The sequence below is a fragment of the Eumetopias jubatus genome, unplaced genomic scaffold, assembly GCF_037043125.1.
Source record: "Eumetopias jubatus isolate StellerSeaLion01/CBP00866 unplaced genomic scaffold, mEumJub1_p1.0 scaffold_17, whole genome shotgun sequence".
Lineage (NCBI taxonomy): Eukaryota > Metazoa > Chordata > Mammalia > Carnivora > Otariidae > Eumetopias > Eumetopias jubatus.
In genome coordinates, this window is record NW_028274823.1 from 80609602 (window position 1) to 80625986 (window position 16385).

At 48.2% G+C, this 16385-nt stretch overlaps 1 protein-coding gene across 1 annotated transcript; it reads left to right on the top strand.

The window, feature by feature from the left end:
- Positions 1 to 794: 794 nt before the first annotated feature.
- ACTA2 (actin alpha 2, smooth muscle) lies at positions 795 to 13125 on the top strand. Its single transcript, XM_028104520.2, has 8 exons — positions 795 to 923; positions 2433 to 2561; positions 5238 to 5348; positions 7118 to 7202; positions 7550 to 7711; positions 9045 to 9236; positions 10442 to 10623; positions 12838 to 13125. Exons 1-8 carry the CDS (start codon positions 795 to 797, stop codon positions 12979 to 12981), a joined length of 1134 nt encoding a protein of 377 aa, XP_027960321.1. The 3' UTR covers positions 12982 to 13125.
- The last annotated feature ends 3260 nt before the right edge of the window (positions 13126 to 16385 follow it).

Here is a 16385-nt window from a genome sequence, read left to right on the forward strand (position 1 = left end):
GGCTCTAATGGTTTTCCAAACATAAAATAACAGTTCTCAGGTCCCAGAAGAGAGTTCTCAACGCTTTACATTAAACATTTCAACATCTCAACATTTCCAAATTTTCCCATGCTGCCTGTCCTTCAAAGTCTGCCCTGTTAAGAAAATATTTAAACGTGATAACCTATCTAGAAAAATGTGTTTGGGTTGATACAGACAGCAAATGCCAGAAACTTCTTTAACATATGACAAATGACTTGTCTCCATGAAGATCTGGTCTCCTAGTCTGATATTCCCATCTGTGCTCTACAGTTGCTCATTCATTCACTTGCTTGGTCATTCTTTTTTTTTTTTTTTTAAGATTTTATTTATTCATTTGAGAGAGAGAGAGAGAGAGAGAGAACACGAGCAGGTGGAGGGGCAGAGGGAGAGGGAGATGGAGACTCCCCGCTGAACAGGGAGCCCAACGTGGGGTCAATACCAGGATCCCGAGATCACGACCTGAGCCGAAGGCTGATGATGCTTAACCGACTGAGCCACCCAGGCGCCCCTTGCTTGGTCATTGTTTAAAGTGCTTCTCAGATGATGGGCCAGCCACTGTGTTGGAGGCCAGTTATGAACATGGACTTCTGAGCTGTGGCTTGTAAAGAGCTTTCAGGCTACTTACTTTGAAATAAATGCTGTGATAAGGGCCTGTGGTGTGCGCTCTAGGAGTACAGAGAAGGAGTGGTCAGTCAAGCGCCAAAATTGTGGGATGATAGCTGCGTGGGCTTCGTCCCTGTTCCCCTAGGACCCTGTGAAGCAGCTCCATCAAAATGTGTGAAGAAGAGGACAGCACTGCCCTGGTGTGTGACAATGGCTCTGGGCTCTGTAAGGCTGGCTTTGCTGGGGACGATGCGCCCAGGGCTGTTTTCCCATCCATCGTGGGACGCCCCAGACATCAGGTGAGCAATATCATACCATAATTACCTAACGCAATACATATTGCTACATTGACAATCACATGACAACAGTGAAATGTACTAATGTATCAAGATAACGGCTGTGCACCTTAAACTCACACAATGTTGCACATCAAATGTATTCAGTAAAAAAATTCTGATTGGAATAGAGAGAAACGAGGCTGTAGATTAGGTCCCTCTATGTCTGTGTGTCCGTGGGTATCCACAGACCGTCTCTTGCTGTCTGCCCAGAAATTATGTAACCTTGTTATAAACATACCTCTGATGATCGATGTCTAGGAATAAGTATGAATTTCCTACACCATGTAGACAGCTTATCTGGTGGGTGTCTATCAGACGTAAAGTTAACCCTTTCTCACAATTCCTTTTTGTCCCAATACGATCATCATCATCATCAGAAATACCGTGAGTTACCTAGTAACGCATGCCACAGCCACTCTTTGGAAAGAAATTAAAATAAATGCCTAGATCACTCACTCTCAAAGATCTTGAGATTAGATGGAAGGAGGCATTGCTACCAAATGTAATTTCACATATTTTAGGGGTCAGTGACAGAGGGGACAGCCACATAGTAATTTTACACAATTATACACAAAACGTTGGGGGCAGCCACATGGTAAAAACGGGAGAATTTCACCTTAGAAATTCTCCTTCGCATCAGCTACGTAGTTGCTCATTGAGCCTATCTATCTGATTGCTATTTATGGCTCTCAGTTTGGCATATAGTCATAAGAGTAAATAATAGCCTCTTCCAATGAATGAAATCTGAACTCAGTCTCTTTGTTGAGCTGTGTGCAATGGAGATACTTTGCACAAACCACTATTTATGGCTCTCTAGTAACCACGATTGCTTTGCAATTCCGAAAGTCACTCCGGTGCTGTTTAAAATCCCAACAATGAGAATTTCCTTTCTCGTGTTGCTTTTTCTAAGCTTCACTTTAATGATTAAAAACATACTTCTGACTAGGCAAATGTCTTAATGTTGATTGGTATGGAGTTATTTATTAGAAATCAAGCACTGAATGGTCACTTGCTTATATAGTGCTTAGAAAATATTCACATCTCTTGGGTGGGTGACAACTTTAACAGTATAGTTTCAAGGATTTGTAAGAGGCAAAGTGCCATTTAACGTATATGTAAAATTTCATGCATTCATTTAACAAGTACTTATTGAGTGATAAATATGGTGAACAAGACAAGGACAACCTCCGCCCTAACAGAGCTCAGTAAGAAACAGAGCAGATAAAAAAATACAATGTAAAGTTGCTTTACCCACGGGGCCCTCTGCTATTTAGAGACCGATTCACGCCTGTTGCCCATCAACGGAGGCACGACGTTGTTTAAGAGCATAGTGACCATAAGACAGAATGTCAAGCGGCTGGCACCAAAAGAGGAACTTCCTATTGCAATGATTTAACTCTTTGTGATTGGATCATAGTCGGTTCGTAAGTTCTGGGGGCGGCTGACTCGGGCTGTGTTGAATCTTTGTAGGGAGTGATGGTGGGAATGGGACAAAAAGACAGCTACGTGGGTGACGAAGCACAAAGCAAAAGGGGAATCCTGACCTTGAAGTACCCGATAGAACATGGCATCATCACCAACTGGGACGACATGGAAAAGGTACCGGGAGCTTCTCTGTAGGTTGAGCCTTTGGGATGCGTAATTTTCCGTGGCCTGGTTCAAAACATCTTGCTACTGTTGAAAAAAAAAAAAAAATCCCGAAATGCTTCTAAAAAAAATAAAAAAATCCCTTGCCTAACAGGGTTTATAAACTAGTTAGAGGGAGACTGTTTTGCAGATGAGAACAGTAGCCCTTTGCCAGGGGTGGGAATTAATAGTCTGTTGGCTCAGTCAACTGGATTACCCTCCCAGGGCCAGCAGCCAGGAGAATTAACCCACCCCCACCCCCCTTGCTCACCAGCAGCAAAAAGGCTGTGCCTCCCAGGGGAGGAGAGGAGCCGGGCCACCTCTGCCCCACCCATGCTGCAAAGCTTTTCACTAATCACCCCGAACATTTTTTTTTTTTTAAGTGTTTTAGTTTTCACTATAGAAGCGGGACCCATGATTTGGTACATTCCTGAATGTTCCCCAGTATACTGAAGCACAAGGAACTGACAAAAATTTTTAAATATTTTAGAAAGTACCTCTCTGTGTCGCATTAAGTGAATGCTTTATCTCCCAATTTCATATAAATAGAGCTTGTGGGAAGAGTTAAATCCTAGGGCTTTTTTTTTTTTTTTTTTAGATTGGTGGGGAGCAAATGAGGGTGGGGAGGGGAGGAGGGGCAGGGGGAGAGAGAGAATCTTAAGCAGGCTCCACACCCAGTGCGGCGGAGCCCAGTGCAGGGCTCGATCTCACCACCCCGAGATCATGAACTGAGCTGAAATCAAGAGTCAGATACTTAACCGACTGAGCCACCCAGGCGCCCCAAATCCTAGGATTTTAATGTTTGTTATTAGGCATCGTAGAAACACAAGTGATTGGAGAAAAAGCAGACAGGCTAATGAGAAAATGACATTAATTTTTTTAATGTAGCAAAATATTAGAACCACAATATCTGGACTTTTATTTGTCAGCTCCCTACACACACACACACACACACACACACACACACACTCACACACACACACTCACACACACAGTCTCACCAGTTTAAGAGAAAATAGTATTGCTAGAATTTATCAGTAATAATGCCAAGGACTCTACTTCTCTTCAACAGCATTTTACTAGGTTTGCTTTGTCTGAGATGCCGGATTTGGTTAAAGCTACAATTTGCACAGAGGAGAAGGTATTAATAGCTAAGTAGGAAATACTCTTTAAGAGTTTCTCCATGAGGCTGGCAGCATCTCAGCATGCATGCACCTAGAGAATTGGGATGAATAAAGAATTTTGTCATTTCTAAAGCTGAAATTTAGAGTGTCTTCTGGAGAGAGAGAGGCGAGAGAGGGGGTTGGGAGAGAGGTTTGCCAGCGGGGGGGCGGGGAGGGGTTGGTTGTTTTCTCAGTGTGACATTTCGGGGTAACCACAGTATATAGTATGACTGGCAGAATTTCTTGAGCACTCTGCTACTTTTATTCCATCAAAGGAGTACAACATTCAAGAGCCTTCTTTCCTTTTTAGAAACCACAACTTCAAAACCAAAGAAACTGGAACAAGATAAAGAATCTTTAAAGTCAATCTGGCTTTTGTGGATTTATAAAAACTTTTGCAAGCAGTTCTTGTTTTGTTTTGTTTTGTTTGTTGCAGTTCTGGATGAACCTAATATTCCTAGTGCTAACGGAGACTTTTCAGGCCCTTAAAAATAATTAATTTGGCCCTTTTTACAATGGTCTGTTCTTTTTGGCATTGATGCTTAAAGAGGATGCTCAGCCATGAAGCAAACACACTCGTGTCCAAAGTGCATCATACGGCTGCGCTATCAATAGGCACAGGCTATTTTCAAAACACCTGAAGGCCAAATACCTGCCCACGAACGGAAGGTCTGGAGCGTGCCCGTGAAGGCAGGCTTCTCCCAGCCCTGGAGAGTAGCGAGGGGACGGAGGGGCGGAGGTGGAGACAGGGACACCTGTCTTCTTAGCATGGGTTACAGAGGGAAATTTCCCAAAAAGTATTAAAAATGGTAACTAGATTTTCAGGTCAGTTTCATTCATCTATTCATTCATTCACTCATTTGTCCCTTTACTTGCTAAACTAAATCATTTTCCCATGAATATTAACTAAAGTGGTAGAAGGGGTAAAGATACAGTTGGCACCCGGCTGGTTCAGTCTGAAGAGCATGAGGCTCCTGATCTTGGGGCTGTGAGTTCAAACTCCACACTGGGCGTAGAGATTACTTTAAACAAAGGTACGGTTGATTAATAATAATAATATTTATTCTGGGCCAGGTGCTGGAGTAAATAGTAACTCTAGGGTTCTCGCCAAGACATACTAGTTATTTTCATACTACCCATGTGAGGTGAGCTGGGAAGGATTAAAATGTGCCTTAGCTTGCACAACCAAGAAGTGGTTGAGCTGGGATTTGAACCCAGATTTGATGCTAGACCCCGTGCCCTCAACCGCTAAGCCATCCTGCCCCACTGACCTCGGTTTGGGTTTTCGCTGAGTCACTTCCTTGATGTGAATCCTTGGGTAAGTTACCCCTAGTCTTTGAGTTTCAGTCCCCAGGCCAGTAGAAATGTGGATGTTTCGTGAGGGCTTGTAACATGCAGTTTGGTCCTAGTTTCAGCTAGCTCCTTCTGGGGGTCCGCAGCCCTCCACAACATCACCTCATTGTGTTTCTCCCCGGTCCCCCACTAGATCTGGCACCACTCTTTCTACAATGAGCTTCGCGTTGCCCCTGAAGAGCATCCAACTCTGCTCACTGAGGCGCCCCTGAACCCCAAGGCGAACCGGGAGAAAATGACCCAGGTAAATAGCCACTCCAGGATCCAGCACTCTGGGGCTTGGGGAGAGTCCTATTTGAAAGGGATGGGACAGGGCAGCAGAGAGGAGGCCCACCCCGACAGCCCACTCGCAGACCAACAATTTTCCAGGAACTTGGGGATTCCCAAGGACAGAAACATCTTGATGGTACTCAGATCCTTACCGGGGGAACTGCCCCTCGACTCCAAAAGCAATAGGAAATTAGAATATGTAATGGGAAAGGTTGGATGTGTTAAGTTAACAACTTCTAAGGAGAAATCATTTCAAAATGCGGGGTCACACACAGCCAGGGATCTGTCGCTTCTCAGCTACGTGAGCTTAACGAATCCACTTAATTTCTTGGATTCCTGGTTTCCTTGTCTATGTGTCGGGAATAAGACTAGTACTATTATTTTTTCAAAGTGTTGATGTGAAGATCAATGAGGCAAAATGTCAAGCGTGTTTTGCAGTGCCTGATATAATAAACGTTTCACAAATAATAGTTTTTACTGTCATCATTGTGACTTGTCTGAAGCTCAAAGACGTTCCAGTAGGAGATCATCCATTTCACCAGCCAGACAAGCCTTCCAGTTTGGATGAACTATCATATAAAAACATCCCATGTCAGCTTAGTGCTTGCTAGGGTGAAGCTCTGGGTTAAGTGGTTTACGTGCCTTGTCTCTTTAAATCTGAACCACGTGAAGCAGGTTATATTCTATAAATGAGTATACAATGATATATCTGATTACACAAATGAACAATTCAAGGATCGCATGCACGAGATGAGTGTCCCCAGGTCAGACAGCTAGAAGCGGCAGAGGCTGCAATTGACCTTGGATCTCTGGGATCAATAAATGTAAATACTGCAGGGCCTTTTCCTCAGAAGAGCTCTTGATTGGCATGCTTACATCAACACACGGCGCGGTCAGCCTCTGCAGGGGGACCTCTGTGCGCCTGGGTGTCCCACCACGTGGTGAGCGATGTCGTTTCTGATGGGCGTTCTTGTTCCTGGGAATGGTGTGGGGGCAGAAAAGCAGTTGGGAAGCACGGAGGTGTAGCAAACGGTGTCAGACATTCTGGTGGATAGACCAGGCAGGGTTTGGTGGATGGAGAAGTGGAGGCCCGTGGGCATCTCTGGGTGCGTGGCCTTCTCACAAGTGACCTGCGGTGGCTCCGGTCTTGTCCCCAGACTGTGTGAGCTGAGGCACTGGTGTTCATATAGGGCCCTCTGCTACCAAGCAGGCATTTCTCATCTTCCAGGATCAAGGTCCCTTCCACTGCAGCCAAAGTGGCCTTGGATTCTACGGCTGACATTGACTCAGCAACTACATGAAAAAAATGGAACAGATGAACAGGAACCTCAGGCGAATCACAGAAATGGGCTCTTTCCCAACCGGTCTGAGCTTCTGGTCAAAGGTCTCCTTCTGTAAGACCAGAGAAGTCCGAACCTGAATGTCATCTTCTCTTTGTCTTTTGGCTTTGATATCATGAACAGGTCCTAGGCTGCTCACACTGGGAGCTCGCCTAGTCCAGACCCCTCCGTTTACAGTTGAGCGACCAGGGAGGAGGCCCACAGGGGTCAGCTGCATACCCCCACCCGTCATGTGTGCACCGCGCCCCCTCCCTTCCCTGCACCCTCAGGGCACAGCGTCCTCTGCCCCGAGCCCGGCGGGCGCGTCTGTATTCTGAGCCCACCTGCAGGGGGCGCTCTCTTGACCATCCTGGCCGAGACTGGCAGCAGCGTCACCAACTTAGCGCTTTGGCTTGCTTTGCAGATTATGTTTGAGACTTTCAACGTCCCGGCTATGTATGTGGCTATCCAGGCAGTGCTGTCCCTCTACGCCTCTGGACGCACGACCGGTAGGTGGGAGCCCAGGTTGGGTGCACCGTCCATGACGGGGTTTGGTTGTAATGGCTGTAAACGTGGCGTTTGGACGGACTGGGGGGGTAGCTAGAACTGACAAGCCTGATCCCAGCCCACCCTGAAAAATAAGCTCTCGAGCTCCTATTTCCAGCAGGCCTTTTTTTCTCTCTCTTTCTCCTCTTTCTCTGTCTTCCCCAAGCGCTGTCCTGCCTCTTCTACGCTCTCACAGGCTCTCTCTCTTCTCTTTCAAATCAGAGGCTCAGAAACTCCCCTGCCGCTCGGCCAGCCAGGGCCCGCGCACCTGCTGCCGCGCTCCCTTTCATCGCGCCCGTTTGTCCCCCAGGCATCGTGCTGGACTCCGGGGACGGCGTCACCCACAACGTGCCCATCTACGAGGGCTACGCCCTGCCCCACGCCATCATGCGTCTGGACCTGGCCGGCCGCGACCTCACCGACTACCTCATGAAGATCCTGACTGAACGCGGCTACTCCTTCGTGACCACCGGTGAGACGGGTGGGAGGGAGGGCCGGGGGTGAAGGGCCCGCGTCTCCTTCACAGCGCCGTGCAGGACCCTGGTGACCGTCCGGGGAAACAATGGGAGGGGCCCGTGCGGGTGGCAAGGCCTGACTCCAAGGCCCACAACAAAGCACGGCCTTTTTGGCTCAAAGTGATGGTTGGCGCTCTTGGAGACACCAGGGAAGGGCCCGGGGCCCGGTCCTGCCCCTCGCCAGTGGGGTGACCCAACCTCACCAAACCATCTGTAGAATGGGGGGGGGTCACCCCTCACATGATTGTCGTATTGAATGACACCAAGCACATGGAATTCCTAGCACTGAGTAATTCCACATTTGTAAGTCAGTAAGTCCATAATTGTTAGCTAGTTTGAAGGCCAACCCAGCAGGAAGCTGTTCACACGTGTCTTTGGCCTCCAAGCTGGTGCCGCCCCGGCCGTATCTGCAAGAGGTGACCTCAGCAGGTGCTGACACGTTAGGGCGTCCTCAGCGCCCATGGCCCTGGCTGCCTGCCCTGCCCCCCCATCGAGCTGGTGTTGTCCACACGTTTCCATGTCTGGACATGCCTGAGGTTTATTAGACTCTGAGCTTGAGCTCTTGTGGGTGTTAAATTTCTTTCTGGGGTAAGGAGTTGAATTCGTTCCTACATTCCTCTTCTGCTCGCCACAAAAGAACCCCAGAAAATTTCCAAAAGGCCCCAGGGGCCAGGTGCAACCAATAGCTTAGAAGTTCAGAGTGCAGGAGTCTGAAAGGTACTGCTTGCCTGCTTCTTCCACACCTCTTTCACTATGCATCACTGAGCCTCCCGGGTCAGGACCGGTCCTGAGCCAGGGCCTGCCTCCTTCTGGAAGGTGATGAATATGCCAGCGGTGTGAACTGGGACCTACCCGGGCCAGGCAACATGGGTGTCTGGAGCTTTTTGAAAACTGTAGGGGCCCCAAAGCATAAGACTTCCTGGTCAACTGAAAATCCAATGTAACAAACTACTATAAGACAATTGTAACAGAGAGTGAATAGTTAATCCTGAAAAAAAAAAAAAAATCCCAAATGTAACGTATAGAAGGATGCCCTGCTCTGTGCCTTTAGCTAGCTCCTTTTCTTCCTGTCATGCATTTTCCAGACCGTATTTTCGAGGAGCCTACCTCTCTGCTACGGACAGAAGTGGCTCCCTCGAGGACCTAGAGTTTAATTGCCATTATGGATTTGGGGTTGCAGGATATCGAATTTACACATGTTTTTGAAGGAACCCTTCTTGGAGGAGAGACCCAAGTAAGGTGGGTGGATTTTCACCACCTGCACAAACCCTTATGTTTGTGTCTTGACAGCTGAGCGTGAGATCGTCCGGGACATCAAGGAGAAGCTCTGCTACGTGGCTCTGGACTTTGAAAACGAGATGGCCACAGCTGCATCGTCTTCCTCCCTTGAGAAAAGCTACGAGCTACCTGATGGGCAGGTGATCACCATCGGGAACGAGCGCTTCCGCTGCCCGGAGACCCTGTTCCAGCCCTCCTTCATCGGTAGGCTTCAATGTCCTGTCCTTGGGCGGGGGGGGAGCACTCTAGCCCCCCGAATCCAGCCAGCCCCTGGCTCTCAGCACCCTTCTGCATGTGGGGACCTGGGCCAGGGGCCACAAGACCAAATGCATTTCTAAACCAGGGCAAGGGAAAGAGTGTCCGATTTCTAGGGAGAGCAGAAGGACGTCAGGAAAGGAGTTTTCTTTCTAAGCAAACATGGTCTATGCTGGAGTCAAGCCAAAAGCATCCTTGGCGTGGGGAGTATGATGAAAAAATCAGATATTGCCTGTGCTGAGGACACAGTGGAGCCATCGATGGATGGGAAGAATGTGCTGAATGCTGAGACTTTGGGAGGAGTGAAGGGTTGGAGGGAGAGGAAAACGTTAAAACATTAGCATTGACCTTGGACAAAGGTTAGCATAGTTGTTTACAGAGGGTGGGCTCTGGGAGGGATGAGCCCAGGCTTGGGTCTCAGTTCTCCTGTCATGATCTCGGGAAGGTCACTCAATGTCCCCAAGCCTCCATGTCCTCATGTATAAAATGAGGGCTGTGATGGTACCTGTATCACAGGGTGGCTGTAAGAAGTACGGTGTGGGACACGTAGCCCAACGCCTGGCCGAAACAAACACTCAGTAACTATTAGATATTGTTAATAATGAATAATTAGGTATTATTACGATTACATTCCAGCATCGCAAAAGGTGAAGGGCCACCTGGAGGTTCTTTGCCAAAGACCCACATCAGAAATTTTTAAAAATTCAGAAAAAAGAAAACAACAACCCCAACCAAACAGCTATTATCAAAATTGAAGGGAAAGGAGACTTTGTCCAAATCAGATGAAGCACCTTCCCTGGGATTCGGTGCCCTTTGGCTTTGAGGGGTGCGAGCAAAGAGAGCAGGCTTGGGGTAGTCCTGAGCTATGCCTGGGCACCAGCTCTGCACCGGACCTCCTGCAGGGAGCCTGAGACTCTGCCCTTACTTGAATCCCACATAGTGGTGAGTCTGTTAACAATCAGCCCTTGCCCCCTAGAGGTGCCGCAGCGAGGCTTCCTCACTAGATGAGAGGTGGGAGCGCATGGAGACTCTAAGGACGGGTGGTTTCCCACACTGCGATGCCTACCTAGCTTCAGTCCAACGTAAGACCCTCATGCAGCTCTTCCTGGGTTTTGCCCACCACCCAAGGATCATGGCCCGTGTCTCCTTTGCAGGGATGGAGTCTGCTGGCATCCATGAAACCACCTACAACAGTATCATGAAGTGTGACATTGACATCAGGAAGGACCTCTATGCTAACAACGTCCTCTCGGGGGGTACCACCATGTACCCCGGCATTGCTGACCGCATGCAGAAGGAGATCACCGCGCTGGCGCCCAGCACCATGAAGATCAAGGTATGGTTCTGGGTCAGGTGCCACGGCTATGCTTCAGGCTATGAGACCAACTCCATCACCAGACGAGACGGGCCCTTCAGAGGCCACGTCGTGCTCACGTGTGCTCGTGGTTTCCAGGGCTAAGCGGTAGGTCCACATCCACAAGTTCTGCTCTTTATAGGATTTAAGTCAATCCGGTTCATCAGAGAAGCTAAATTATTTTGCACAAAATTTAATCTGTAATTACTCTTGTCCCTCAGCTATTTTCAGGAGTGAAGTTCATCAGAGCTCCCCGTGTGCGCATATCCCTTCATTTTTCTTTTGAGATGTAACTCACATGTAACATTCTATTAGTTTCAGGTGTACAACATAATTCAATATTTGCATATATTGTGAAATGATCCCCACGGTAAATCTAGATGATTCCCATCATATCTCTTAAAAATAGACACGGTGTCATTTTCCCCCATCACAGAACTAGTGCATCTCACACATAGAACATTATGAAAAATCAGATGAGCCAGACGTGTTTCCAAAGAGGTCTAAATGCTGTAGATTCTATAGCATGTACTCTTTTTCCAAAAGTGATCACAGCTCAGTGGCCAAGAATTAGAGCAGTATCTTCAGCTCTCTGTCTGGCACTCCTTTTGATCTAGGTGCTCAGAAGCACGGAATCCCTCCAGGATGGCCAAGCTCGGTCCCCGAGCTACCAAAGACCCTTATGTTATGTGTTGAGTCCCAGTCGTGGGAACTCAGAGATTAAAAGGAGATGGTTCTTTGGAGGCAACTTACATGTGCCTGGCGACTTCTCAAAAGCTGTTATCCCGCTCTGAAATCAGAAGCCACGCTGGGACTCTCTGACCCATGTCCCAGGGAGCAGAAGAGAGGACACTCCGCCTGCAGATCACACCCGCGCGCGCGAGAAGTATTCAAACACATTTCTCTGTTATTTGCACTCCCTTGTCCTTTTTTGAAGAGGGTTTGCAGATAACAGAAAGAGAGCGGAGCTCTTTGCCTGCATCACAGGCTCTGAAAGACTGCGTGGTAAGAGGAGAGACTGTTTCCTGAGGCTGGTGTTTCTTGAATGCTCCTCTGATCGGCTGTCTCCCCCTCTCCCTTGGACACCTGCCGGAGGGACATGCAACCAGCTCTGGGCTCACTGACAAAGCCTGCCCAGGTGGGGGTGTACTACAGACGGCAGCGGCAGCCAAAGCTGGCCCGGTCCTGCTTCCCCAAACCTGGCTTCTCGAATAACACAAATGTGGAATGTGGGGCTCCCGTGTGGGGAGAGAAAACCCGTTAAAAAATCTGGGGCCATAGGGTGATGACTTTAGGGAAAACCGAAACTGGATGGTGGGGGTTATAGGAACTCTGGACTGTCTTTTACCTACCACCTTTCTGTTCAGCTAAAATTACCCCCAAATGGAAAGGTTGTTTCTAAAACAAAATGAAGCTAAACAAAACCACACCTGGAAGAGATCCAGGTTTGAATATCGGGTCTGACAGGTGCACAACCAGTGTGACCTACATCAGTTACGTAAACCTCTCTCAGACTCTGTTTCCCCATGTGTAACATGGCACTAATTCAATACTCTCTAAACTGGCTTGAGGTAGTACGTGTAAAACGCTTAGCATCGTGCTAGGCACATAGTAGGTGCTCAGTGAATATCAGCTACGTGTATGAAAAATAAACGTTCAAACAGAGCTTGGAGGATACACAGAAATTAAACCTTTCCACCGTGGTTTCGGAAATACCTTGTCTTTTTGCCCAAGGGTCCATATTCGTCTCTACCTAAGTATCCAAGTCGGGAGTGAGATTGGGAAGTGCTCAGCTGTAGCTATGTTTCGGGGTTCCTGCGGGTAGACGGGACCCCTGGCATGAGTCAGGGAGAGCCAGCCAGGGCAGCTTACTGGCACCTACTCCAGGGAAATGGTCATCCAGCAGGGGACCCTGAGCCCTCCAGTGTGAAACAGTGCATCTCAGTGGCCTTAAACAGGTGGAAGAAGACTCGTAGAGTAAGTTCGGAGACTCTCATTGGAGAGTTTCTACATTCACTAGTCGCCTCCCTTGGCTTGGGGTCGGGAGGGGGGGCGGTTAGGGCCAGGCGTCTGACAGCTGAGACCGTCCCTGCTGTCCACGGGCCTCCAGCGAGGTCCACCCAGTCTGCACCCTGGGGGAATGCCCGGCCCTGTTTTAGTATGCTAACGGTCCTTCTTTCTCATCCTGGCCAACAGATCATCGCCCCTCCGGAGCGCAAGTACTCTGTCTGGATCGGGGGCTCCATCCTGGCTTCTCTGTCCACGTTCCAGCAGATGTGGATCAGCAAACAGGAATACGACGAGGCCGGGCCGTCCATTGTCCACCGCAAATGCTTCTAAAACACGTCCTTGCTCTCTGTCTCTGGCACAACTGTGAATGTTATGTGGAGTAATGCCTTCAGTTCTTTTCCAAATCATTCCTAGCCAAAGCCCTGACTTGTTACCTATGTGTTTTTTAATAAATCTGAAATATGTTACTGGTAACCTGCGGACTTGGCCTCTGACGGGCACCCAGCGCGCCCCTGTTTCTGTAGGTGGACCGGTGGCTCCCCCTAGTGGTGGATCCTGGGGCACGACACGGGTAGGACGGGCTCGCTCACACTAACCTGGGAAGTCCGGCTAAATGCTGTCCGTGGGAAGAATTGAAAATACACGGGAGATAAATGGAAATGTGGATGAAAGTGTATCAATAGGATAGCCCACCCTGACTTCACAACCTGCCGGGTCATTACGTTACCTTGCTGTCTTATGACCTCAGTACTGGGAGCCTGATGTGCGAAAACAGAATTACAATAACTCTGTGTATTATAGATACACAGATGTATGATTACAATATATATGAAACACATGAAACAATAAACATACAGATTTTCCTCGACTTGCAACGAGCTTACATCCCGACAAACCCAACCTGAGTTGGAGATATCGCAAGTCGAAATGCATTTAATGCACCTAACTACGGAACATGGTGGATGAGTCCAGCCGACCTCAAATGTGCTCAGAACACTGACAGTAGCCTCCAGTTGGGCAAAACCATCTAGCACGAAGCCTGTTTTATATAAAAAAAAAAAACAAAAGAACAAGTGCTGGATAGCTCAGGTAATTTATGAAATACTGTAAAGTGAAAGACAGGATGACTGCATGGGTCCGAAATAGCGGGAAATATGTTTGTCCTGGACCCTGGGAGCTCTGTTCGCTGCTCCCACCCAGTCTCAAGGGGGCGTATCTACCGCACAGCGCTAGCCCGGGGAAAGATCAAAATTCAAAGTAGTTTCTACCGAATGCCTTTTGCTTTCACACCATCATAAAGTCGAAAAATCTTAAGTCGAACCATTGTAAGCTGAGACCATCTGTAGGTGTATTAAAAGAAAGTATAGAATCTTTCAGGGGAAGAGATTCCTAAAAGAATAAGAAACACTGCTCTAAAATCTCATTACGCATCTCGATCATCAGTTGCTTTTCCCCTGATCGATATCTGTCCAAATAAGATGCTACAGATATATTCACACCAGAAGGGATGGGAAAGTTAACAAAACTCTCCAAGGCCCACCTCTGTCAGTCATCACACAAAGGTTTTATACATCGCCTCCCTCATCTGTTCTTCAGAACAAGGTGGGCACAATATTATTTTCGTGTCCGTTTTACAGAGGAAAAAACAGAAATTGTTCCCTTAATATCATTATACAGAGAAACTGTCAACTTCAACTTCTCTTTTACCCATTTGGCCTGGGAGGTACAAAGAGGCATAGAAACATCTTCCCTACTCATAAGGGCCTTAGTCTCAAAGCACTTTTCTGCCCAGGCTGTTCAGTGCCCTCCGCAGCCCCCCAGCTGGGCGCCGCTTTTCTCTTGCGTGGGAAAGTCTAAGTGGGGGTCAGCAATCATTGGCTGTCCTTCGAGAGGGACGTCTCTGTCCATTGCAGCATCTGACTGCACAGATTTACCCAAGACTTAATGCCTGTTTGGCCCAGAAAATCCAAGCTTTCCCTGGTCTTCTCTGGCCCTGTAGCTTGAGCTAATTAATATTAGTACTACAAATAATAAAGAGTTGGCATGTGCTGGGTACATACCAAACCCTTTATATTAGGACCTCATGTTGTCCTACGACAACCCTATGGAGTTGATATTCTTACTGCCTTTCGACGGATGGAGGACCTGAGACTCTGAGTGGTCCTACCTCTGGCAGAGGGGCAACCTGACCTTGGTTCCAAGCCCAACTCTTAGCCCCTAGGCCAGCGGGTCTCAAGACGTAGGCCACACAGGTCAACTTCATTGGGGGCTCATTTTAAGTGGGCAGATTCCGAGGTCATAATCCAAACCCAGTTGAGCTAGAATCTCTGGATCCGAGGCTGGGAGCCTAAGTTTTAATCAGATTTCTCTGATGATTTCTTCGCACATCAAAATTTGAGAACCATTGTAACATGCTATGATTGAGGGAAATTTCCCAAATGCAGATTTACACTTACCAGGCAAGGGCACTCCATACCTACTAGAACCTAAACTTGGGCATTAGTGCACAGATAATTGTAAACAGATCGCTCTTGTAATTCAGGCAAAAGTCACCAACTGTTCCCATCCTCACTATAGGGCTTACATAGAGTAAAACCAATCCGCTGCACTGTTGTACTTCATATCTGTCACCACAGGATGCGAGCTCTCTGATAAGGGAATGAGGGCTTGGAAAAGTCCAAGAATCTGAAAGCGCCATGGCCAGAGGCAGGAATCAGGAGAGCCAGAACCATTCACTAAATGGGCATCCGTGAAATGTTCCTTCCCTGTGAGCACCCAGCTTAAGTGCCTACGCACCTTTGCCCAGTCTCAGATCAATGCCTCCTCCCCCTGATTCCACAAAGATGCCCGGTGACCTGAAGGGCTGGACAGGTGTCAGAGTCTTGTGGATGAGCTTCATATGAATCTCGAGGAGATAAAACCAGCAATATATTTGGCTGCCTCTTGAACCCCCTTCCCTCCCTTAACAGTAGGGAACCAGATTCTCAAACCCATGAATTTTCCTATAACAGGCTTCTGCAAACCTCCCCCCCAAAAGATGACATGGGTTTCTAGGGACATTGATTCACACCTTTGCTGTGAACAGATGAGTGGGAGCGTTATTCATTTATTTTTTGGGAGCCAAATGAGTCTTTGTTGTCCGTGCGCAGCCAGGCTGAGCTTGAGTATCTTCAGGAGGATTTCTAACATGGAACAGCCCGGAGAAGCAGTCCCGGTTGCAGTGAGGGAGGAAGGCTGCCTGCGCCAACATACACGGTTCCACCAGAAGCCATGGCTGCAGCTATGCTTACTCAAAAAGATATGCAGAAGAGAGGAGGAGGGAATGACCCAGCCCTAGATGTGGCTGTTACATGTCAGAGTCTGAAAACCGGATGTACAAGTCATGGTCATTCCCGGGAGACCCAACTCAATTCCGGTGCTGCTTGAAGAGCCACCTGCTGTCAGCCAGGACCGGGAGAGCGGTGAACCATACCGAGGAATAGGCATGGCTCTGGCGGGCGGAACTTTGGGTCTAGTCGGGAAGACGGACATTACACTGGTAGCTAGCGCGCCGTGTGAGGATCACAAAAGGGGAAATATGGATATGGGGGACCAGTAGGCCCCCCTGAGGAGGTGGTGCTTACAAGAAACTTAGAGTTAACCGGGAAAACAGGGTGGGGAGCTGATTGGGGGGGGAGTTAAGGCTGGGGAAGAAGTGGGATGTAGGTGGCCTGGGTTCCCCGCAGAGGCCGGGA